General features: G+C 44.0%; 1 protein-coding gene across 1 annotated transcript; it reads right to left on the reverse strand.

Moving 5' to 3' along the window:
- Positions 1-332: 332 nt before the first annotated feature.
- On the reverse strand, positions 333-27,128 carry Ercc4 (ERCC excision repair 4, endonuclease catalytic subunit). Its single transcript, NM_001244032.1, is given in 11 exon segments — positions 333-1,141; positions 3,993-4,105; positions 9,624-9,716; positions 11,660-12,257; positions 13,296-13,406; positions 14,386-14,505; positions 15,189-15,369; positions 17,122-17,329; positions 18,160-18,355; positions 25,571-25,751; positions 26,908-27,128. Coding segments are annotated over 11 exon segments (2,742 nt in total). The 5' UTR covers positions 27,115-27,128; the 3' UTR covers positions 333-407.

The raw sequence follows: 27,128 nt of genomic DNA on the forward strand, positions 1-27,128 counted from the left end.
GTGACCAGGAGGCTAGTGGGCTGGCTTGTCTCTGTGAGTGGGAGGTGAAGAAGCTGAAGAACACGGCTGGAGGGAGTGTGAGAACAGCAGCCCTGTCTCAGTTCTACCATACCCTGTTTAGACAGTGCTGGAATACAATGGAGTATTTTTTTTTTACCACCTGAGTAGCAAACATTGGCTCTTTTTCCTTCAGGTGGTGTAATCCTGCCACACGTTATTTAAAAAGGAACACTGCAAGCCTAGCACAGATAGGGCACAGAGGGGTGTGAGGCAGCAAGAGGAAGTAAGGACACACATCAGGCCAGAGCTCAGGGGGAAATCGTGGGGGATAGAATGCCCATCCCTAAAAGCCCTGGGAAAGAATGAACTGCTCTGCAAATGACTAATGAACAGCGATCTGAGTTCGGTCATTTTCTCACTCTGCCTCCGGACACCACGTCTGCATAGGCAGTGTGGAGGAAGTCGTACAGCTGCTTGGCATTTCCCGCATGCCCCAGGATGCTCGTGAGCCGCTCCTGGGACAGGGAGGCCAGCTCTGCTATGTTCTTCACGTGATTCATCAGGGAGTGACAGTTCTTGGCATTGATCCCAGGCATCTTTAGCACGAAGTCTTGGGGGCCGGGGTTATACTTGTCCGACTCTGGCAGCGTTTCCGAGTCTGCAGTGATGGCCATGGCCGTGGCTGCATCAGGTTGTGGCTTGTTCTGCTTCAGCTCCTCGAACAGCTCGGCTGTGGCATGAGGCGAGGGGCACCAGAGCAGCCGCAGGCGCGGGAAGTGCAGGGTGAGGAGCGTGAGCTTGGAGCTCACGTCGCTGCTACTCATCTCCTGGAAGAAGGAACCGCGTGGCGCCAAGGAGAAGGGCTTACCAGCATCGAACTCGATGAGCAGTACTGGCCGCCGGTAGTAGCGTGACATGGCTAGGCACTGGCTGTACAGGCGGCCACTATTTAGCGAGCCGATGAGGTCACTCACGCTTTTGCGCTCCACACACAGCTCAGGCGTCAGGATGTAATCACCCACCTCCAGAGTCACTGGCTCGATGTCGATGCCCCTCCGATGGATCAGGGATGGTAGCTCACTCCGAAACTCCCGCATGTCCACCACAATGCTGGGTTGTGTGCCGTTATGCTCCTGGCCACCTATGAATAGGGATGGTCATGTCACAGGGAAGAATGCTCAGTGATGAACTGATAAGTTTATATCCGTTTCTTTTGTTAAACTCACATGGATGGCTATAATACTTTCTACAATTCCAAAAAATAGCATTTATAGAGAAAACAGAGGTAGTTTTCCCCAAATTAAATGGAACCAATAGGAAAGTTAGACTGGGCTGGCTGTTCATGACTTACAGTGGCACACAAACACCTCTGCTCTGGCTCCTCTCTGGTCCCTCACAGGAACATTGACCACATTTGTGCTGGTACTTCTATCTCCAGGTCTTATACACAGTAGGAGCTAAGTAGTCTGCCTCTGAGCTGTTGGGTCTAGGGAAAAGGCTGGGAACAGATTCTTACACACTGATGTGAATAGCTGGGGCCATGCTAGCAAGCAGATTCTGAACTCAACAGGTATGGAATCAAAGGCTCCAAAACTTCACTCCCAACAGCCCCTAGGGGTGATAATACTGTTGTTTTTAGGACAACTTTATTTGGGTATGTGTGGTATATGTGCACGAGTGTCTGTGTATGTTTGTGTGTAGCTTTGTTGAACCCCTGTGTGAAGGCCACTCCAGACAGGATCTGTCACTGAACCTGGAGCCAGGCCAGTAGTCAGCAAGCCCCAGGGATCCTTCTGTCATAGCAGTGGTGGTACAGGTCCCATCAGTGCTGGGAATTTGAACTCAGGTCTTTATACTTGTATAGCAAGCATTCCTATCCACCAAAGCATCTACTCAACTCCAAGGGCACTCTTGAGTGTTAATGACTTTTATTGGCAGAATTATGTCCCCCCCCCAAGTGCCTGCACCCCAATCACTGCTCAGTAGGGTTACCTAGCACAGTAAGAGAGGCTTTGAGAATGGGATTCAGGTAAGCTTTGGGAGGCTGGGTCGCCCTGGGCCATATGATGATGAAATGTCCCCAGAGGCTCACTGTGCATCAAGGTTTACACCTATGGTCGTGCTCAGGAGGCTCCGGGCCTCACCTGCACAGATGAAGTCACAGCTGGATGGACCGCTGGCAGATAGGGCCTAATCACTGGGGCCTGCTGCTGAGGGTTGTCCTGCACTTACCCTCTGATTTTCTGTGTTTGCTGCCATAGATGAACAGCTTTCAGTCCCACACCCTTCCACCATGGTGTTCTGCCTCATCACAGGCCTAGGAACAATGAAGCTGGCTGAGTGTGGACCGGAACCTCTGGACAATAAGAGCCCAATCAATCCTTCCCTTAAGTTGCTTCATCAGATATTCCTCATAGCAACAGAGAACTAAGATACCTGGGCAAACCCAGAGGCCATAGGAGAGAAAGGGGGAGGCACCAGGATCAGAGAAGGCATCAGTATGGTTTTGAGGGCAGAGGGAGGGGCTATGAGCCAAGAATGCAGGTAATACCTAAGGCACTGGGACAAACAAGGATAGGTTTCTTTGATGAACTGCCAGGAAGAAAACAGCTCTGTGAACACCCTGATACTAGCTCAATGGCATCCAGTTAAAATTCTGTCCAGCCTGAAGACCTGTAAGGAGGGCAATGTGTGCTTTTCAAGCCAAGTTTGTGTAATGTTTTACAGCAGCGATAGGAAACTCAGACAGAGGCTTCCAGAGGGCAGATCCCTAGGAAGTGCTTTGTGTGCAATACTTATAGCTTGATTCTCCCTCCTTCACCCTGCCTTACGGGATGTAGTTCTTCCCAAAAGGTCACCAAGCTAGGCAGAGTTAAGAATCTGCCTCAAAAAAACAAAACAAAACAAAACGCACAGATGTTCTGAAACAGTGCTTCCCAGAGTGAGCAGTGCAAGGTCCTTCTCACCCACAGAAGCAGAATTTCCATGTGTGAAGCCAGCAGGTCACATGTGCATTGCACGTGTGGAAATCAGAGGACATTCTCAGTAGTGGCTTCTCTCCTGCCACCTAGTGGGATGGGACATGAGACTCAGATAGTCAGGCCTTCATGAAAGTGTTTCTAACTTACTTCAGAGCCATTTCTCCAGGCCTCTCCCCGGCCCCTGACAAATACCTAACAAAACAACCTAAGGGAGGAGAAATTCACTTTGGTTCAGGGTTTCCATCCACAGGCAGTTGGCTCTATTGTTTCTGAGCCTGTGGCAGGCACAGTGCCACAGGGAAGGCAAGGACATGGAATCTATCAGCTTAGGTCCACTGGACTCTGAATGCACTGATTGCATCAGAGACTAAATCAGTCGTAACCCTCTCATGCTGCTTGCTGATGGCAGCTGCCATGGGAAATGGAATTCCTTGTGAAATCCAGCAGGCCTTGTGACATGCCAAACACCTGGGACTGGAGAGACAGCAATAGGCAGACAGTGCTTCAGAGTAGGGAGGGCACAAGCATACCCTAAGGAGTCCCAGCAATGTGTGAACCTGAGAGGACAGGCAGAGGAAGTTAGGGAAAGCTTCCTTCAGTTGTCGTATGAGTCATCTGGCTTCCCTGGGTCACAGAACCACCCAGATGTTCCAAGGCATCACTGGCAGAGTTCATCTGGAAACTTCCCTAATCATTTCCTTTTCTTTATCAAATATTTATTTGGATGTGTGTGTGCTTGCATGAATTTATATACACCACAGGAGAGCAGGTCCCTGGAGAGGCCACAGGATGGTGCTGAAGTTATAGGCAGTTATAAGCTGTCTGATATGGGTACTGGGAACTGAACTCAAGTTCTCTGCAAGAGCAGCCAAGTGCTTCTAACAGGGGAGCAATCTCCCCAGCCCTATTTGTGTTTTTAAGAGTTTACCTAGAGAAACTCAGCTAGGTAGCTCCAGGCTTCACAGTGTCCTCTAAGGGCAAAAGTGGCACTAGGTCCAGGGCCGGACTTACCAGCTTTTCGAGTGTCAGCGGGAGCATCTGTGGACACTGTGCCTCTTGCTAAGTCCAGGTTGGTTTCATCTCTGCCTTCCCGTTCTTCAGGGACAACCATGCTAGCCTTTTCCCTGGGGGAACAAATATCATAGCATCACTTGACTAATCTCAACATTCTAGATGAATCTTTTTTAAAGTCCCATATCTAAGGCGATCTACATGCTGGCACTAGGAGTCCATACCTGTAATGCTCGCACTTAGGATGCTGAGGCAGGGGGATTGCCTATGACACTGACTGCAGTGGTGAAAGTGAATGCAAGGAAATACATCAGAAATAAGCAAGCAGATGGGAAGAATTGGAGTTGGAAGAGTCACTTGGCTGAGCTTTCCTTTCTCACCCTCCAGAGTTCAAATAAGCTCTTTATGTGACTGAGATTGCCTGAGCCTGCTATATCAATGTTGAAAAACAAATCATTTAAAGTCAGATATTTTTCAGGATCATAAGTAGGGAGGGTTCAGTCAATGATTAAGAAAAAGAAAATGAAAACAGACATGATAGAAACCTGACTGGAAACCCTCCAGGTGGGAGGCCCCATCAACCACCATTAGTTTCAAAAGAGAAGCAAGGTCACTATAAGAATAAAATTTCTGTTAGGGTTCAAAACAGATAACCAACATCTGGGAAAGAGCTGGGAACAGTAGCCATTCCTTGTGGTTTTGTTTGGAAGCATTAGGAGTGTTACCTGTATAACAGTGATCACTGGGCTGGCAAGAAGGCCCAGTGGGTAAAGGAACTTGCCTGACTATCCAAATTCAAGCTTGGTGGAAGAAGAGAACTGACTCCTGCAATTGGTCCTCTGACCTCCACACAGTGTACATGCACACATGTATGAATACAGATAGACATGCATGAAACAAATAAACAAATGTAATAAAAATGACCGATAATCCTTCTAGTCTTCAGAGTAACCCAGTATCTCACACACATGGTTTAGGAGAACTGTGTCACCTGCTAAGACTTGACGGACATCATTATGGCAAGTAAGTCTCCATAGTGAGCTGGGGGCTCTAAATCTTTGAAACCACTAAGCATGTGACAGCTAATTCACGAGACTGCAAGTACTAAGTGTGCCTGGTGTGACAGAACATGGACCTTTTCTCCTGAGACCTGCAGCAGAGCTGCAGAAGAAAAGCAAGCAACATGAACAAACCCACAGAATCAACAGCTTCAGCAGAGACTGGGGCTAGGGAAGCAGAAGGAGCTGCCAAGATGGATATGTCTCCACCAGGAACAGAGCAACACTCACTTCCTGGAGATGAAGTAGAGCAGGACTCCACTTAAACACTACAAAGAACAGTATGTAATCTATAGAGGCACATGTGGCCCAGAAAGTTTGGAACCCTACATGGTGTGAACAACCCAGGAGTGTAGAGCTGCTGCTAGTCCAGCATGCAGGGACAGACAAGGGCTTGTTCTCACTGTCCTGTAGGCCTGGTCAAGGGCTCTGTGATGCAAACCCTTGCCCACCAGCACCTCCTGGCCACACCCAAAGGACCCAAGAGGATGACCAAATACTCAAGAACACTAGCAGACCCTCAGTATCTTTCTCTCTAACATTTTTGCTTTTCCCTCTTTATTTCTACCACTTTTACATGTTAAGTTACAGGTCATATGGTGGGGGGTGGGCATCCCAGCTTCCTGATGAATCTCCTGTTTGTGGGTAGACAGTGTAGTCAGAAGCAGGGACCTAGTTCTTATTAGCAGTGTAATCTGGAATCATTCAGGTGCTCCTTGCCAGAATTCTTAAAAAATCTGTAAAATGGGGATAATGCTATTAAAATCTACTTGAAAAGGCTGACTACAGGGTGCATCTTGTCCCTGCCACAGTAAGTGAAACCCTCAGTGCCACTGGCCCGCCTTCAGTTATCCAGGGTCACACTAAGAAGCTACAGGTCTGCTGGCAAAGGAATCTGGCACTGTTTCCACTTCTGAGAAAATTTATACCCCCAAAAGGAACTGGTAACCATGAAGAAAGCAAGTTGCTGAGCAGGCACAAATCCCTTTAGTGGACATTTACTGTTATCAAAAGCATCCATCCCTTACGCCCATCACTCAACACAACTACTCCAGCTGCACTGTGACAGACATGAGATCGTTAAAATTCCAGACCTCTTTCCACCTCATCCATCCTCAGGTACTGATGGTTTCTATTGTTGCTTTAATATTTTCAATGATATTTTTCTTACGATGTAGCCCAGGCTTGCCTGGAGTGCTGGGATTTTCAGTGGTATGTGAATGGCTCTAATAATGTGATGTGGGAAGGAAGAGCCCAGGAGTCTTTGGTTGGCGTCTAGGCATGGACTCTTCAGCAAAGTCAAGTAATCTTGAACTTACACTGTGAGCCACTGACCTGCCCAACAGGAGGCACCTTGCCCTTATTCTCCAGCAATTGAATCTAATTATCTCTAACCCAGCTAAGAAGTCCTCGTTTGCTGCCAGTCCGCCCGATTCATTCCTCCCTGGTTATTTTAAACAGCAGCCCAGCATTGTTCTTACAACATCACCCATGGAGGTCTTGGCAAGAGTCTATTCTCTTCCTGTCATAGTAAATTTCCTCCCGGTTCAGGCGAAGTGCAAATGCCCTACTGGCAATGAACCCCAAATGTTGCTTTGTGTTTTTAAAACAAACACCACTCAAATTCCCCATCTTCTGGGAAAGTAAGAGTCCTAAGAAGATGACCAGTGTAACCACTTGACTGCTGTGCAAAGTGGAAGACTATTTATAACAAGTAGGTACTGAGTTTAGAAAAAGTGATGCTAAGTTTTAGGTAAAATACCACTAAAATGGATGTGTATTTTCTCGTGGGCTGGGAACTAACTCAGGACACACACATGCTACACAGATCTTCTACCCTGATGATGCCCCTTCCCCGATAAACACAATCATTTGTACAAGCCAGGAGAGGCATGAGAGTGCACAATACATTACCACTATTGACTCCAAGCACCTTTTATCAAGACTCCTTGATGAACCAGGCAAGAGGCAGTAGCTGCAAGATCCAAGTCTAGAGCCCAAAGCCGGTCCCCTAGGGAACTCCAGCCTTAGAGCCTATCAGCTCCTTGGAGACATCAAGGAGACATCAACTGAGCAGGGTGCCATTGTTGAAAAGTCCCAAGAAAGGCCTTTGTGCTCAAAGCTGGGCCATAGCATGGTCTCGGGGATGAGCATGGAGCCTGTGGAACAGTGCTTGGTAGAGGGCTGCTATGCCCAAGGCACTGGGTCACAGGTAACTGTGATTGGTGGTGAATGCCTGATTTTGCTTTGGCAGGTTGCAGTTGGAGAGATCAAGTCAGTCACATGGGTGCTGTGTCTATGAGATTGAGCCTCAATGAGAACTGTGGACGTCGAGGCTGGATGAGTGTCCCTGCTACCATGCCTGCATGTCTGAGACACATGACTGGTGGTAGAGTTGAGTGCACCTCCATGTTTCCGGGAGATGCCACTCCTGCTTGTTTCCTGAATTTCGCTCCAGCTTTTCCCTGCTGAGTCTCACCTGTGTGCCCTTTTCTGTGACAGACTTAATTGCAGCTCATTGACTGAAGAGTGACCTTGGGGACCCTGACACAGGAAAACCAATGATCTAATAAGGATACTTCAGTTCTAGGCATTCATTTGTGGTTTGGTGACAATTATTTTTAATCAGAGAAAAGTTAGAAAAAGGATGTTTTTAAAACAATAAAAGAACTGTAGGGAGGTGCTAGCCCATCCCCAAGGATGCCACATCTCTGACACATCACCTAAGTACCTCTCACATCTGCCCCTTCTCTTCCTTAGCCTATCTTTCCTGCCACCCTCTCCTAGCACACAATGCATTCCTCAGCTGTTTTTCAGAGACATCTTTACAAATGCATGAGCCTCATGCCACCTAGAATGTGTAGTGCTGCCACATAGTCCTAACTAAGGCTCTGGGCCTTTTGAACCTCTGGGCTCTCCTACATACCTCTGCTCAACGTGATTCCTTTCTTACTGCATTCGCATAGACTAGAGCTCAATGAATAACTTCACTGTTGGAGACTCGTTAGCTGAAGGTCTACAGGACAGACGGGAGGCTCTGACAACTCTGACTAAGAAGAGGTTGTCTATATAATAACTGCTGTTATACTACTACTTCTGAAATAGCTAGCTTTTCATCACACACACATACACATATCCCACAAAACACAACAGAAACAATCCCATGGTGCATTTGTATAGGCTAAGAGGACCAAGTAACAAAACTGTACAGTTAGCAGCTTCAAGGAAACACCACTATTCTAGAAGATATAAAGGGAAGGGTGCCATTCACACACACGCTAAACTCCTTCAGTGGGACCAGAGGCACCCACCTGTGAATATCCATTTTTAGAAATGCCTGACCTGGACTGCCCTGGGTATCCAGAGGCTAAGCATCCACAGACAGCCTTGTAGGATACTGTCCATTCTTAGATTCTGTCTAGTTCAGTGCCAGGCTTACTGCCACTGTACACTGCCAATGTCCAACGCATGGAAAGCCAGTTCCAAAGATGTACCCCATTGTTTTCTCTGGCCTAGGCTTTCTCTGGCTCAGCTTTATGATGCCTGGTCTAACCCTGGCTTCTTAGTCCCTTGGGTCATCAGTGCACTGCAGTCTATTGACATGGCTCCTGGTGGGTCATCTGATCTTCCCAGGTGCTTAGGGGTGAGATGTTGCCAGTCAGTTTGTGACTATTCCATAAACAGCTCCTGTTAAACTGAATAGCATTTTCTACCAGGATTGGTAATATGACATCCACTCTCAAAAACATGACACAAATTAAGAAAAATAGTACATCCTTAAAACAAAACAAAACAAAACAAAACAACAACAACAAAACACCTTAGAATGATTCTAGCTACAGTGGTCAGAACTGGGGGTGGGGCATAAAATACTTCCCAGCTCATGATAAAGTAGCTACCCACCTGCAGATAAACAAGATTTTAGGAGGGAAAACCCACAATTCAAAAAAGAAGGCCCCTTGAGCAGAGGGTACAGAGTTAGAGAGCTTCCCTCCTACAGCAGTGTCTTGTGGTATGTATGATGCTGTACACTACAGATAAAAAGCAGTTTCTCTCACACATTTCTCGTATGAAAAATCTGAAACTCAAAATGCTAAAAAATGCCAAGTGTTTGGCTTGTCAACACAGCAGCACAGGAGGAAAATTCCATGTCCAATCCTGTGCTCAAGGAACCTACAGACATGTCCAACTTGTCGTCTCTAGTGACCTTCAGGCCACAGGCCTCCTAACAGACACATGGACATGTTCATGACTGGATCCTGTCACTAACACATCCTATTACATATATGAAAATGTTACAACATTTGAAATACTTCTGGTTCCAAGTATTTCAGGTAAGTGATACAATGCAGATCCTACTCACTAAACCCACATCAAGCAACTGCAGTGGGAAGAGAGAGGAAAGGAAGTGTGTGTGAGGCAGGCCCAAAGTACCAGTCATCCCCCAGTTCATGACCCTCCCTTCCCTTTTTTCCTCCTCTCTCTTCCCAGGGTGCTCCAGAGAAGCTACTGGCTGTCCACTGACCCTGGGAAGGACTAAGCTAAGCATGGTTCCCGTGGGCCACCATCTTACCTTATGAGCTTTTCAAATGCCTCCTTTTCCTTTCGAAGAGCGGTCAGGTAACGCTGTTCTTCCGTGGAGCCTCCATATATAAGAAAGTAAACCCTGTGGGTTAAGATAGAACTCTCTTAGGTTGCAAAACTGTAATTCTTAATCCCTGGAAGGGCAGCACAGTCGAGTGTCTGAGAGCAGTAGCTCTGGACACTCAAGTAACAGCAACTCGAGGAAGAGTGAGGCTCTGCTCACTGCTCAGTACACAAGACTCAGACGGAGCTACAAGAATCCCACCTGCTAAGGGTTCTAGGGCTGCTAACCCATGAGGTTTCTTTTTTCTTTTCACCAAATACAGGTAAACACTGAAATATAACTGGAGGACGGAAGAATTTTTTCTCATAACTATAAACAAATAAAAAAGAAACCCACAAAATCTCTTAGAGGCTTCTTTTTCAACTTTTTTCTTTGTACTTCTGCCAAACCAAAACTTAAAAGTTGGACAATCATCCTTAGAATCAGCTTAGGGAAATTCGATGCTAGTGACAAGCAAATACCTTTACCCTCACAGTACTTTCTCAGTTCCTTTTATTCAAGTCACAACAGATTGGAGCCAGAAAAATAAACACATGGATAGTATCCGGAATCTCAATTTTTTTTTGATATATTTTGTTTCAAAAGGGCTTTGCTCTGGGGCTAAAGAGATGGCTTATTGGTTAAGAGTGCTTCCTGCTCTTCTAGAGGACCAGAGTTCAGTTCCCAGCACCAACAATGAATGGTTTACAGCTGCCTGCAACTTTAGCTTTCCCTATCCCTACCCTGCATCTCTGGCGACTGGTGCACATATACACATGCATCACTAAAAACAGTGTTGAATAAACCAGAGCGCTTGGGTTTTCTCATTTGTGGCTAAGGCTGAGTTAAGTGCCTCGTTAGAGGGATCACTGTTAAGCCCACTTTACTTTTAGCACACATCTTCCAAAACTGTCTCATTTGAAGCACAGAGTGGAGAAAGGCCACTGGGGTGTCAGGAGATTTCAGCTGTCCCATGGATGTGTCATGTGGCTGAAGCCAAATCAATTTCCATTTCTGGGCCTCAGTTTCCCACTGACAGAGTGTACCGCTGAGTTCCCAGGTGTCTTCCGCTCTGGACATTTTGATTTCAAACATGATAGTGTCTTGCTGTTAGGCAAAAAGATTGCCTGGGAGCCGATGCCTAGCAGGCTGAGTAGCTGACCAGCCTGCAAGGCTTTTGCCAGGGCCTTTATCATCACAGGTTCCTTCTGAGCCAGCCTCCTGCTCTGAAAGGCTGTCTTAGTTACCCTGCTACAAAGGTTTCTCTTGGCTCTATTTCTGGTTCAGACTGAGTTCAGGATATTAATTTTGGTGTTTATTTCCTCTTAGCTAGCTGGAAAGCTGAGAACACTGTATTCTTTGGAGGCATCACTTTCTCATCAGATAGATTGGTAGATTTTAAGGAGATATTTCTAGGAATCCAAGAAAACTTGATACAATAATTCCTAAAACACTTTAGTTTTATAAGTATGAAATCTAGAGTCATTTCTTAGCATCTGTAAGCTGTGAGCGCGGTGAGGTGCCTCAGTAGGTAGAGACTTCCTGTCTGAGTACAATCCCTAGAATCCACAAAATGAAGTAAGGCATCAACCAACTCCTGCAAATTGTCATGGTGTGCACACACCACACACATCACTAAGAATGTTTAAAACTTTACAGGGTATTTTAGAAGATTAATAACATTTGGCTAAGTCATTAGTATATTACCTTTGATAATACATAGAACATTATAAATTTCCTAGACTTTCCAGATAATGTACCCTGTAAGAGACGCACTCAGACATAACGAAAGAATATGAGCAGGGCAGGGAACACGCCAGGGATGCTGGAAGCTTGCAGTTTAGGAGTGGTGGCTGACTTTTGCATGGTGCACTTCCACCTATTTATCAAAAAGCAGGGTCAAACCAGCCTCATGGTGGTTTAAAGGTAAGACCAGACAGCTTTTGTCCTAAAGCCGGCAGAACCGCCAAGCACAAACTTGCCTCAGTGGTTTCCCTGGCCTGCTGGCCCTGTAGATCTCCAGCTGCCGTACAAAGGTGAGCTCTGCATCATACAGAACCACGTATCTGGGCTCCACCTCATGCAGTACCCGCGTCAAGGCATAGGGGTCGCTGCACCCCACAAGCGGATGGATGATGGTCAGGGGCTCTTTCAGGATGCCATAGGCCGAGTCAGATGACAAATTTAAATCAAAAGCTTCATGCTGAATCTCTCCCCCGCAGCCTTCTGGACTACTGGTGGCTTGTCTCTGCTGGTCTTCCTCTGCAGCCCCTTCCTCTGGTGGCTCCTCAGCAGTCCCCATCACTTGCGTCAGAGTTAGCTCTCGCTTCTTCCTTTTAGGAGCCCCCTTTTTGGTAGAGGCACGCTCTTTGTTTTTGGTGTCTTTGGGTCTTTTGTCAGATTTCATGGTTCTCTTTGGACCGTCCCCCTTTCTAAGATTCACCCACACTTCTTCGGCTTTGCTGTCCTTCTCAAAGGTTTTCCTGTAGAGCCGCAGCAGGAAGGCTTCTGCTCCTGCGGTCAGGTAGTCTCTCAGCTGGCAGCAAGTCCGGTCATCGCTTGCACAGATCAGCACCTGGCCTGCAATCAGAGAGAACATATGCTTGCTTGCTTGCTCACTCACATTCTCTGCTCCTTTGGGCCACCCTGGGTCCCCTGTCCCTTTCTATGGAAAGGCATCTTACCCTCATTAAAGAACCCAATTTACAAATGGTTTAAAATGGGGCTTGGGCCCCAATCCCACGCTGTCACCTCCGGGCTGATTCATGGAGGGAAGCTGAAGCCACAACAATTTAGTCTAATGAAAGCAGAGCCAAGGTACAATGGAAGCTTTAAAGAAGCTTCTAATGACTAATTTTCTAGAGGCTCTGAGACGCCAAAATCCGTTTCAAATGTCAAATCTCAAATCATAAAGGATGGCTTGTCTTTACCCCTAAGATGGAGGTGATCTTCTAGTCTTAAAAGCCGAAAATTGGTTCTCAGAGAAGATTATATGAAAAGGTTGACTTTAGAGCAATAAACCCAGCATTAGAAAGTCTAGAGACATAATCAGCAGATAAACTGGTGTAGTATAAATTGGCCAAGGCAGCTAAGACAATATGTGTTAGAGATGAAGGTAGAAGGCTTAGAACTTGGAATTGTTTTTCAAGTAAATAGAAGCATTTAAGCTTCTTTGGAAAGACACTTGGCTGGGGTTATAAAACAGAAAAAACAAAACAAAACAAAAAAAAACACCATTAGCTGATTTCCTGGAGATTCTATATTTAAAACCTAGTGAATGTATACATGGAAATTTGCTGATTCTTTAACAGAGGTCCTGAGAAGCCAAGTCGTGAAGACTGCACTTTGTGAATACACAATGACTCAATATGGAGAAAAGCACACCAAACTGAAGTGGTCTTGGGAGCCAGGAAATTGACATCCAATGTCAGTGTGCTGTGTGGGGTCTGGTGGTACCTGCCTGGAATCCATTACTAGGAAGTATGAGGAAGGAAAATCAGAATGTCAAGGCCAGCCTCAGATGTACAGCAAGCTCAAAGCCAATCTGGACCAATGAGATCTTGTCTCAGAAACAAAAACAAAGATTAAGCCAATGTCACCATCTCCCTTGGTTCCTACCTGGGCCACCAAGGGCTTCACTCTCCTTATTTTCTGCTTCGATTTCTTTCAGGACTTCACTTAATGCCTCCCACTTTGGGTTGCTTTCTAGGACCAGTTCCTTTTTTGTTTCTGTATAGAAATAAAATATAACCACATCCTGTATGATGTTTAGCCAAAATGATGCCAAAGGCGTTCCCACAATAGAAAACTAGCATCGCTGGGAATGGACATGCCCTTGGGCCTCAAGCATGCTACACAGGACCTGCCTCCCTGGAAAAGCAGGCTGACAGGTCTGCTGGAATGTGTGGAGGTGATGGGACACATGGCTGATAGAAACAGTTGGGACACTGTACACAGGCAGCTACACAAAGCAATGAATAGGTGCTATCAATATTTATTCTTTTGTAAATAACAATTTTTAAACTTTATTTTTATTTTATATGTGCATTGGTGTTTTGCCTGCATGCATGTCTGTGTGAGGAGGTCAGATCCTCTGGAACTGGAGTTACAGACAGTTTTGAGCTGCCATGTGGGTGCTAGGAGTTGAACCCAGGTCCTCTGGAAGAGCAGCCTGTGCTCTTGACCGCTGAGCCATTTCTACAGCCCCTATTATTTCTAATATGCTTGTACTTTCTACAACCCTGAACATGGCTAAAAGCAGGAAACAACTTTTTTTTTCTATAAGTATTCAAACTGATTATGAACATACTGTTTTGAACAGATTTTTAAAGTAGGCAGAAACAAGTGTTAACTACCCCATCCCAAGCCTTAGAAAAAAAAGACACTTGATGCTTACTAGTTAGAAACGACAATAAAACCTACAGTTACTTCTGTCTAGTGCATTTATAGTCTTTAAAAGTTGCAAAGAATGCTAAAATGTTTCATTAAGTCTTTAAGTGTCCATAATAGTAATGGTTGAAATGTTTGTTATAGAGCAATGAGAACACTCTTGACTGATGTCTGGCCTTTGACATTGGTGTTCTCTGGCAATGGATCTCATCCTGGTTTTATTGCATACTCTTCCCACACACTGCATGCATTTTAAATGTGCTTTAAGCTGACACCTGCTTCCACTCCAATGTGAACAGAGAGGCGTTTAAGGCCTGACCTTGCCCTTCTGCACTCTCAGACATTTTGGCCTTTTTGTTCAGTTTGACATCGGGAACACGATAAACTCGTGCACGAGCATTCACGAACATGGAGGTGCTAGCATCCAGGAAAAGCCAACCTAATATAATGGTAAAAACAAAAAGGGCTTCAATTAGTGGTAATTTTAAACATGGTCACATAACCCACATACACCACTAGCTGCCATCTTGTTTTCACAGCAACTATGTCTTAGTTTGTCTTATTGCTGTGGCCTCTGCTTGATTAGACCAGTGGTTTTCAAAGTATGTGTGCTACCATGGTGCTATATCCCTGCTTCTGTATTGGTTATTTAAGAATGTCTGGAAGAAGCAGTAAAAATTCTTAATTGCATAAATTTGACCCTAGGGTTCAAGGGTCTTGAGTAGTTAGCATGACAGCCACTGTACAGGTCTATATTTCCAAACAAATCTCTTAAGTCTTTGACACTCTAGCAAATGAAACCCATCCCTTGAGGTCTGTTTGAATAAAATTAATTTTAAGTTCCTAGCAAGTAAACTTCCAGAAAAAAACCCATTTCCAAGTTGGAGACTGTCTGTACTACAAAGTCTTTTCTGGAAATAAAACTGCCAGGAATGGATATGAATATTTATTATACAGAACAGAAGTTAAGTAGGAGGGAACATTAGCTTTCAATAAAGCTCTACAGCCTTGTGCAGTGAACATGAAATTCAATTTATAACATGCAGTTGAATATAGCACTCCTCCCAGTAACACTTTATTCAAATCAGTTCCTAGAATAATATTAGTATTTTTATCTCACACCTGAATTCTGACCAAAGACCTTCTCTGTTGCTCTCAGAGATTCCAGAAGATTAAGAAATGTAACACAATCATACTGAGAGAGATACTGCAGTAGGGTTCTTAGTATCTTCAGATCCTGTACCAAGGATTTAGTCTTGGCTCCAAGCTGGTGCCATAAAGGGTCCAAGTAATGGCGGATTGTCTGAAAAAGAATACAATTTTCTATTGCTAAAATATATTTATTATAGCTTTTCTTAACACAGCCATACTTTCAATAAAGGTTATTCGTTGTATATGTAAAAACATACTTAAAATGCTATGTTTTGTTATTTATATTTTATTACAATATTTCCTACAATATTCCCTAAATATTTCCTTCCTAGAAAGTTTCAGGTCACCAATCCTAATAATGTTTTAAAAGGATAATGTCATATTACTATATTGTTTATGATGGGATGAGTTAATGCCCCTTAATTCTTACTAACATTGTCAGAAGGCTCAGTGAGTAAGAATGTCCACTGTGCAAGCAGGACCTGAGTTCAAATCCCCAGCAACCACATAAAAGGACGGCATTTGTCTATAAAATCAGAGTTATAAGGGACAAAGGACAGAAAGATCTCTGGGATATTCTAGCTGTCAGCTTAATTCTAGGTCCAGTGACAGACCCTTTCTCAAGGAAATGAGGCAAAGAAGTGATGGAGAGGTTACTCTATGTCCTTCTCTGGCATCTGTACATTCAGGAGCATGTCCAACACACACACACACACACACACACACACACACACACACACAGTGGTGCATGCACATGTATAAAGACATACAAAAAATATACATGCTATTATACACCATAGACAAAAAAGGCCTGCTATATCAGAAAGCCAGCAACTTGTTCTTATGAACAGTAGTCTCATGGGTATCTAATCTGACAAAGTACACAATGAGCAGAAGTGGCACCTAATGACCTTCTAATTCATGCTCCGACTGGGATGCATGTGACAGGGTAACAGGAGGGTTAGAGCCATTCTACAACAGCAGATCACTTTTGTTAAAAGATACATGGAACCTCAAGTTTTTGTTTTACCCGATGCAAGCTCTGTCTATATATCAGATGTGACTAATTCAAGAATGTCCACAACAATCTTTGACTCTCACCAGCCAGTAATATCAGACACAAATCAGTGTTCAATAAAACATTCTGCTTTTCTAGGACATTATCTATTCCATTAAAACAATATGAACATTTGTCACCGCCACGCCCTAAGTTACACACACATTAAGACAAAGGAAGGCAGGACAGAACATGTGTGGAATCCATTCCACACATGAATATTTCACAGTTGTCAGAACACACACTGTTCCCAGTGACACCAAGACTGATTCAGAGTTTAAAAGACAGTAGCATGAGCCATGCATGGTGGCACCTATGTTTAATTCCAGAACTTGGGAGGCAGGTGTATCTCTGTGAGTTCTAGGCCAGCCTTGTCTACATAGTGAGTTCTAGGCCAGCCAGGGCTACACAGTGAGACCTGTCTCAAAACAAAAACAAAAATACTCCCCACAAAAAAAACCCAAAAAACAACAACAACAACAAAAAGCACCTAACTTTGTATTTTAAAAAGATGGCAAATTCGGGGATGTGTGATTACTAGCATTCATGTGTAGACTCTGTGTCTACAGATACTCAGATATTGTCATTTTGGAACAAAGACATTGAGTATACTTACAATAAGACATTCACTCACTATGTAACTGAAAAAGTCAACTTTATGCTTACATGCCAAACACAGATGTCACTGTACATTACTATTTCCACAAGGTAAAGCAGCCCCACTTTAAACCACCTTCAGTTTAATTTCTGCAAAGGACACGGTGAATATTAAAATTCACTTTTGCACTCTTTAAAATGACAACCTAATCAGCTGTGCTTCAAAAGGAAGAAAAAAAGGAAGTGGACCTTGTCAAACGGCTTCCCAAGAGCATTTTCTAGTGACAAGTCTTCCACTTCTAGTGATGGGTTGTGGCACTTCAGTTCCTTCAGACACGCATTTAAGATGTCTAGTATGGCTGTCTGGATGGAAAGCATGGCAGGAGTCATAGACACGTGAATCTCTACGACTTCAGGCTTGTGTTGTTCCAAGAACGAGTTGACTGCTACATGGAACCTAAGGAGACAGAGTTTCCAAATCAACAGCTTCAAGCATAATGCAAGCAAAATGGCAATGCCTAAGAACACACTGGACCCTGCTGAGTAGGCTCATCACTCAAGCAAGGCAGGCTCAGAAAGCTAGTATTGGCCCAATCCCAGACCTACATTTGTATAGTGTGAGGGAACATGGCCCCGGCCATTGGGTTCCTATTATCTACAACAAAACAAAACAAAACACCCCAAAACTCAATCACCCTAATTTTGTGTGCACACGCTATAGGGCATGTGTGGTGGTCAGAGAACAACCATGTGGGTACTGGAGACTGAACTTGAGTTAGTGGTTAGTGGTTAGCACTTTTATCCACTGAGCAATCTTGCCACCCTTACTCCAATTCTTTTAAGTTACATGTATTTATTTACTTGTGGTGTGCCTGAGCATTCAGAGCTCAGGACAGCTTATAGTCAGTTCTCTCCTTCCATGTGGGTCCTCAGGATTGAACTCAGGTTCTCAGGGTTTGGCAGCAAGAACCTTTACCCCTTGAATGATCTTGTTGTCTGTTTCTGTGCTTCTAACAGCAAGGCTGAGCTAAGCGAGTCTCCACTACCAAAACACTTACTAGCTGGTCATTTATAGGCAGGTTTTACTTCTGAAATAAGGAACAATTAAATAAAGAATAATTGTACAGCTAGTATTCCTCACACAATTGATATATACATGCATAAATATTTTTTTCTAAAGGTCCTTATGGACAGAATGGCAAATTTTACATGTATTCTATCAACTGCACGAAAGTGCAGCTAAGTTAAGACTCTTCTGTTCACAAAGTGGTCCTACAATGTCATTACCTTGGCCACAGGTAGAGCTTCCTCACAAAAAGGTTCCTCATCACTCTTTCCACATGACAAAAACCAGTGTCAAAAGCCACAGCGTTGTCTGTGAAAGCTTTGATGAAGCCACGCTTGTTTTTCTGGCGGAAGAGACGCAGGATGAAGGCTTCTTGGCAGGACTCGATGATCCTGTGTGCTCTGTACACCAGGATGCCTGTTGGGGGTTGTACTAGTCAGGTTTTCTAGAGGACAGGACTCCTAAGATGAATCTCCATGTAAAGAAAGGGGTTTGCTAGAGTGCAATAGTAACCCTAAGGAAGACGGGGGCTGTGGTACACACAGGGGATCCCTACGCTCACTCTGGCTCTGTCCCTTTTTTGGAACACCTGCTTGAAAACTGGCAGGCCCTGCTCTAGGCTGGGTGCAGATGTAAATCCTTGTTCTTTTGTGGAACTTGAAATAATGCGAGTAAAATATTTAATTTTACAAGTGCTAACAAGAAAATAAACCAGAGGGTGGTGTCCTAGTTAGGGTTACTATTGCTGTGATGAAACACAATGACCAAAAGTAAGCCCACATCACTGTTCATCATTGAAGGAAGCAGGATAGGAACTCACACAGGGCAGGATCCTGGAGGCAGGAGCTGATGCAGAGGCCATGGAGGGGTGTAGCTCACTGCCTTGTTCTTCCTAGGTTGCTCAGCCTTTTATAGAACCCAGAACTACCAGCTCAGGGGTTGCATCACCCAGAATGGACACCACCCACAGTCCTCCTCCATGGATCACTAAGAAAATTCCTACAGGCTTGTCTACAGCCTGATCTTACCGAGGCATTTTCTCAATTGAGGCTCTCTCCTCTCCAATGACCCTAGCTTGTATCAAGTGGACATAAAATGAGCCAGCACAGATGGTGATCTGTATTTTAGCTTTAGTGATGAGTGTGCAAATGGAAAGTGAAGGTGAGGGAGTAAGTCTCCTGTGCCATTTGGACCATGAGTGTCTGGACCACAAAGGGGCCAGGCCGAGCAAAAGATAAAGAGCAGAGGTCTTAAATGGTGCACAGTGTGGACAGATGGACTACATAAAACAGCTCAACTTTACAAGTCTGGGCAGCATCTGCATCCCATTAGATAAAGTCAGCATTGAGGATGCAGTCAATAAAGAGGTAAATTACACTATTTGAAACAAAAGCCTTTAACGAGCAAACTTAATAAACATTTTGTTTTGTTTGCAGAGGCAGGCACTTGATATTTAACTTAACTTGGCCATAATTAAACTTATGATCCTCTTGCCTCAGCCTTCTGAGTATTGGGATTACAGGCATGTGCCACCATGCCTGGCAATACATGACTTTTGTTATCTGTTTGGTACGATGCCCCTGAATCTTAAAAACAAGAATGAGGGATAAAGAGATGGCTTGGTGTATAAAGCATTTGCTGTGTGCCTCTAGAACCCACATAACAGCTAGGCAGGTGTGGGGCCACCTGTACCCAGCAAGCACCAAGGAGGAAGAGGCATGGAATCCCCTGAGCAAGTTGCTAGCTGAATTAGCAAGGATTGGCAAGCTCCAGCTTTAGCAAGTGACACTGTCTCAATAGAGAGAGAGCGAGAGGAAGACATCTGATGTCTGGTGTACATGCAAACACGTGCACATACGTGCATACCTACACACATCTGAGAACACACACATACATGCACACAAAAATAAATGTTTCTTAATTTTACATATAAGATACTAAAACAGGAGACCTTTAATGCACTACCATTCTTATTACATTTATTTCTTTAGTGTATGTGTGTATGTGTGCATGGCATGGCATGGCATAGGTGGAGGTTAGAGGACAGCTTCAAGGATTGGTTCTCTCCTTCTACCATATGGATTCTGGTGATGGAACTCAGGTCAGGTCAGGCTTGGAGGCAAAGTGCCTTTACCCACTGAGCCATCATGCTGGTCCTGTTGGTACCATTTTGATAATGTGTGTTTAGTGACAAATTAAGAGAAGCAGGAGATCTAACAGAGGACAGGCGTCAATTTTTGGGTCAAACTCACCATTCTATGATGATTTAGTCTTTTAGACCTAAATCAGCTGATACACATCAATATATACAAGTACACACATGCACTTGTTTTTGGACCCGCTCTCTTCACACACTGGATCCTAAAATGATACAGTGATCCATGTGCCCTTCTTGTCATTCAATAACTCACTACACATTTTATTACTTTATTTTGAAATTCTGGACTAAGTTGGCTAAAACGTACTCTCCCTAATTAACAAACAAGTATGTGAAAATTCATTTACAAATTTGTGAATGAAGACTTTCCAATTATACTGGTGCACGAGGCGTACTCACTCACTGCTCAGAAAATATTCCAAACCTAGCAGGTAGTTTTCCCATGGATCCCACAGGCCACAGTGGTTAGCCTGTGTTGAAGCATTATTATACAGGGGGCTAGGAAGTAGCCCCAGAGCATTTGATGCATGAGAACGGGGACCTGAATTCAACTCCTCAGCACCCACATAAAAAGCCGGCCTGGCCACCCTGTGCATACTGGTAGCTCCAGAACTGTAGGAGACAGAGACAGGAGGATCACTGGGGCTTGCTGGCTGCCAATCTGCCTCCAAGTTCAGTGAGTGACCCTGTCCCAAGGATATAAGGTACAGAGTGATAGAGTAGGATGCTCAATATCCTCCTCTGGCCTATGTAAGTGAGCAGATGCAGAACCACACACACATGCATAAGCATACCACACACAATTGAAATAGAACATAAAATTGAAAACAATAAAACGGAATTTTCAAACTATAGGTGAGCCTTAGTGTCCCAAGAGGTTGTCATTATTTTGGAATCCAAAAGAAAGGGGAAAGCTAACCCTAACTGCAGGCACAGGCACAGGCTTTGCAAATGGGATTCAAGTAAGCTTTAGGAGACTGGGTTATCCTGGGCCATCTGATATTATGACTTGGACATGAAATGTTCCCAGATGTTCATTGTGCATCAAGGTTTGCTCCTGTGGTCGTGCTCAGGGGGCTATATGTGTGTGTTTTCATTTCATATAGGGATTATTTTAAGATTAAAAGGGGGAGGGGGCAGCCTGAAGGTTGACAGGGGCCTACTATGTGCTTCCTGATGAGTGAAGCCCCTTGGTGTCCTTGCAAACCTGCATCATCAGTATAGAGGGTGTGTGGAGGGGGCTTCAGAGCTACAGGAGGCTCTCATGAGACAGGATAGCATGGACCAGAATGGACTTGACTTTGGCAGTTTCAGTCAAGAACCCACCTGTAGGCTAAGCTGGGAGAAGATGTTGATTCAGACTGTGCAGGCCTAGTCAGGGTGACTGATGGTACAAGACTGACATCTAGTGGTAGTTTCTAGACAATGTTTTCATGTTAGCAACTTAAAATCCAAGTTTACACAACATAAAGCAGTAAGATTTGGATGAACGGTTATCTCCAGCTACAAAAGAGCAACTATTGGTACAATTTATTAGGGTTTTCTGTGTACAAGCATCACAGCAATGCTATCATCCTAAAAGGCATCAATATCCATATGTACGTACGTATGCATGTTCTCTCTCTCTCTCTCTCTCTCTCTCTCTCTCTCTCTCTCTCTCTGTGTGTGTGTGTGTGTGTGTGTGTGTGTGTGTGTGTGTGTATGTATGGGCATCTTGCCTGCTTATATGTCTGTGTACCATATGCATTCAGTGTACTTGGAGATCAGAAGAGGGCATCAGATTCCCTGGAACTAGAGTAATAGATGTGTTTGCTGGGAATTGAACCTAGATCCTCTGCAAGAGCAGCCTGTGCTCTTAACCACTGAGCATCTCTCCAGCTCTGGAGGCACTATTTTCTTGATTTAAGAAATGAAAAAACAGATGAGAGCTGGATATCAACAACGTCAGAAACAACAGAAAGCTTACAAATTCTTGGAAACTGAAAAACTCTCTGCTCAATCAAAAATGGGTCAAGATAGAAATAAATCAAAGACTTTCTAGAATTTAATGAAAATGAATACACAAGATACCCAAAACTTATGGGACACAATGTAAGCAGGGCTAAGAGGAAAGTTCATAGCACTAAGTGCCTACACCAATAAATAAATAAGGAGAAATCTCAGACTAGCAACTTATCAGCTCTAGAAGACAAAGAAGTAAGCACAAGAGAAATAGACAGCAAGAAATTATCAAATTGAGGGTTGAAATCAATAAAATAGAAACAAAGAAAACAATACAAAGAATCAATGAAACAAAGAGGTGGTTCTTTGAGAAAAATCCACAAAATAGATAAATCCTTATCCAAACTAACCAAAAGGCAGAGAGAGAGAATATCCAAATCAACAAAATCAGAAAGGAAAGGGGGGACATAACAACAGACTCCAAAGACATTCAGAGAATCATCAGGTCATACTTGAAAAACCTGTACTCCACAAAATTGGAAAATTTAAAAGAAGTGGATAATTTTCTCCATAGGTACCACTTAACCAAAATTAAATCAAGATCAGATGAACATTTTGAATAGACTGATAACCCCTAAGGAAATAGAAGCAGTCATTAACAGTCTCCCAACCAAAAAAAAAAAAAAAATGCCCAGGGCTAGATGGTCTTAACTCAGAATTCTACCAGACTTTCAAAGAAAAGCTAATAACAATACTCCTCAAATTATTCCACAAGATAAAAACAGAAGGAACATTATCAAATTCTTTCTATGACGCACAGTTGCCCTGATAAACCACACAAAGACTCAACAAAGAAAGAGAACTACAGACCAATTTCACTCATGAATATTGATGCAAAAATATTCAATAAAATACTGGCAAACTGAATCTAGGAACACATCAAAAAGATCATCCACCATCACCAAGTAGACTTCATCCCAGAGATTTAGGGACAGTTCAACACACAAAAATCTGTCAATATAATCCACCATATTAAACAAAGAAAAAAACCACACGGTCATCTCCTTAGATGCTGAAAAAGTCTTTGACCAAATCCAACACCCCTTCATGATAAAAGTCTTAGAGAGATAAGGGATACAAGGGACATATCTAAACATAATAAAGGCAGTATACAACAAGCTGATTGCCAACATTAAACTAAATGGAGAGAGACTCAAAACAATTCTGTTAAAATCAGGAACAAAGTGAGGCTGTCCACTCTCTCCTTATCTATTCAATATATCACTTGAAGTTCTAGCTAGAGCAGTAAGACAACTAAAGGAAATCAAGGGGACACAAATAGGAAAGAAAGAAGTCAAGGTATCTTTATTTGTAGATGATATGATAGTATATATAAGTGACCCCAAAAAACTCTACTTGGGAACTCCAACAGCCGAAAAACACCTTTAATCAAGTGGGTGGATACAAGATTACCAAAACAGAACAAACCAAACCAAACAAACAAACAAAAGAACAGTGGCCCTCCTATATACAAATGATAAAGAGGCTGAAAAAGAAATCAGGGAATCCTGGGTGGAGGAGAAATGGCCCCCCTCCCACCCATCAACACCTAAGGCATGTGAGAGAGCTGCCCCTGACCACCAGCTGCAACATCAGGGACAGCAGGCTCTGTACCTTACCTGGGCAGCACAATAGAGCCAACCCATTGACAAGAGGTGTGGGTGAGCACTATGCATGCAAGGCAACAACAGTCAGCAAGTGTGTGTTAGCCACCTGAACTGGCTCTTCAGCCCAAGATGAAGAAGTGCTTCCTGGTGCAAAGTTTAGCTTACAGGTGAGTTGGACATAAACAGGCAAGTGCAATGTAGTGTTTCAGGTGCTCTGGGTAGAGAGGCATAGGGCAGTTTAATGACAGGGTGGTAGAGCTCTTATATTAGCTTCAAGGAAAGCAGCAGTTTCTGAAGGGACAAATGACAACGAAATCCATTGTTTCTATAATGCTCCTAGCTAAAATGATCTCCCACCCTTCTCCTCAAAAATATAAACAATTTAGTTTAAATCATGGGGAAAGGAAGGACAGCAAATTCATTTAGAGATCTATGAAGAGTACTGATAAACACATCAAGTCTGGCTGTACTCAAAAGGCAAATTCCTGTTAATATTAGTGAAAGCAAGACTCAGAAGGGGCCACATCTTACACAAAGTCACACATTGCATAATGATGCTTCAGTTGGCAATGGACCTAAAGGTTAGAACAGAGCTGGAGAGTACGCACGTTCCAGTAGATTCAACTCATGACTCTTTATGGGTTTGTATGCTGATACAAAGACTGGCTGGAGAGGGCTCAGTGGTTAAGACCAGTTACTCTTTCAGAGGACTCAGGTTGGATTCCCAGAACCCATAAGGTGGCTCACAACCATCTGTAACTCAAGTTCCAGGAATCTAATGATCTCTTCAGACCTCTGCAGGTACCAGACATGCATGTGGTACGCATATATATATATATATATATATATATATATATATATATATTATATATATATATATATGTATATATATTTGTAAAACAAATACACCACTGTGCCACTAGTCACATAAGCACACAACATGTGCAATTATGTGCAGTATACATAATACTCAGTAATACAGCAAAGGACTGCCAGGTTAATTTACTATACTGTGCTTTTCTTCCTTATTTTGGAGGCACCCTTCTAGCTATAAAAACAAATTAACCATAAAACAGTGTGCTGTGTTAATGGTGGCAGCATCAGGCCCAAACAGCTCATGTTTACTATGTCTCTTAGTTGCATCAAGAGATCAACATCTAATTGAGTTATAAGATCCAGGATGTTTTTTTTGTTTGTTTGTTTGTTTGTTTGTTTTTTTTGTGTGTGGGTGGTTTTCAAGACAGGGTTTCTCTGTGTAGCTTTGGAGCCTATCCTGGCACTCACCCTATAGACCAGTCTGGCCTCGAACTCACAGATATCCACCTGCCTCTGCCTCCCAAGTGCTGGGATTAAAGGTGTGTGCCATCAACGCCTGGGCCAGTTTTTTTTTTTTTAATTTATTTTCACTTTAAAAATCATGTACATATCTCTGTGTATATATGGTTGGAGAGAGGGGTGTTTGTGCATGTTGAGTGCTGTGCTCTCAGAGGGCCAAAGAGGGTATCAGATCCCATGGAGCTGGAGTTATGGATCAGTTGTGAGCCACCATGTAGGTGTTTGCCTTCTGCAAGAGCAGTGTGCAACCTTAACCTCTGACCCACCTCTCTTGCCCATCCATGTATGTTCTTGTATGTAAGCTCTAAGGTTGTCACACAATAGCTAAACCATACAGCCTGAGAACTGGTGACCATTGAGTGATACTTCCCCATGTCATAAATATTTATGGAACATCTATGATGTGTCAGATATTATGCCAACAGGTTAACTACAATGCTGAATAATAAGAACCAGTTTAGCAGTTAGCAGAGGAGACAGACACAAATAAAAATGCTCACATTGTAGATAAGGAAGATTTCAAATTCTTACCGGTTATTAAATCTGAAGGTATTCTATCAGTCAAGAAATCAACCACAAGTATTCTACTTGTTGCGAATATAATACCACCTTGTGTATACACTTCATAGCGACTGTTACTTGTGATTTCATTTGTCACACGTCGGGGGAGGTGTTCAACTCCTTCTATCTTCAACTGATTGATAAAATATTCCTAAATCAGATTAAATTCATTAGTAAGCTGTTTATAATACGAGCAGAGTACTATTAAAATAGGATGCAGGGATTGAAAATGACGTCTCCGTTCTCAGATTTGTGACTATCACAACAAATATGCAAACTAAGTTATTCCGGGTTACTTTAAGGTTTTTGTTTGGTTGTGCTTTGGAGTTTACACTAAGAAATAATTGTGTTTCAGTCATTTGCCCCCAAACAGAACCTTTTAAAATCCCGGGTTAAAAGTTCTCTACTACCTAGAAATTACTTCCCACCAAAGCCAGGCTTCCAGCCAACATTATCTGTAATAAGGGATTCCCCTCTTCAGACAATGCTTTAGACTGTTAGCGCTATATTAGTTACAACAGTATTGATGCATACTTGAGAGACTTCTGAATGTTCATAGTTTCGATGGCTGACAGCCTCTCCATTCAATGTCACTGTCCTGGGCATCTTAAAGTCCCATGCCAGGCACTGGAGATACCCAGAGGAGTCCAAAAGAGCCTCTTCTCAGCTGACACTTTCTTCCTGGCCCATCACTGTCCTTTTAGGGGCGCCACTCAGCTGCCCCCAGAAACACCCATAATACTTAACTTTCAGGCTCACATATTATCCTTATAGCTTTACTCTGTATTATTCTGACAGCTTCCCTACTTTTCAGTGCAAACCAATCCACTCTCCTACCCTAATGTGTATCCTAGTCGCTTCTCCTTTTCACTGTCAGAGAGTGTATGGGAGCCATATTCTTAGTGTCCTCAAGCTGTGGGCCCTGTGTCTCTCCCAAAGAGCTCTACTCAATGCCCTCTCTGTTAAGCGTGGAAGCTAAGACTTCCAGGGGACGCGTTCCCTCCTTCGCAGGGCCCTCCCGCAGTGTTAGAGCCCTTGATCTCTTTCAAGGACCCTTACTCAATGCCCTCCTAAGTCGTGACAGCCACTTGGACGTCCCAGGGGTTCCCTTCCCTCCTTCACAGTGTCCTAGGATTGTATAGGTGCCCCGAATCTCCCTCAGGGATCTCAATTCATTCCTTTTCCTGTCTCGTTTGAGACCTGCGCTGGCTCGGTGCCCCTGCGACAGCACAGCTTCGCATTCCCGCCGCGCCGCTTTCGGCTTGGATGTCCCCACGCCCTCGGGTCCACCCATCTCGCAGTCGCACCTCCTCAGCCGGCTGCGTGTTGAGCACCAGCACCAGGCAGGCCGGGTGGCAGTGCAGCCGCAGGAAATGGTAGAGGAGCCGGTCGGCACCAAGCCCGCGGGCGCACACCACTAGCCCGTCGCTGTCGAGCAGTTCCAGCACCAGCTGCCTCTCGTACTCCAGCAGTGGCGCCATTGCTTTGCGAACGGCCGATATGCCCCGGTCCATGGGAGCCCTTCCGG

The sequence above is a fragment of the Cricetulus griseus genome, chromosome 7 (assembly GCF_003668045.3).
Source record: "Cricetulus griseus strain 17A/GY chromosome 7, alternate assembly CriGri-PICRH-1.0, whole genome shotgun sequence".
Taxonomy (NCBI): domain Eukaryota; kingdom Metazoa; phylum Chordata; class Mammalia; order Rodentia; family Cricetidae; genus Cricetulus; species Cricetulus griseus.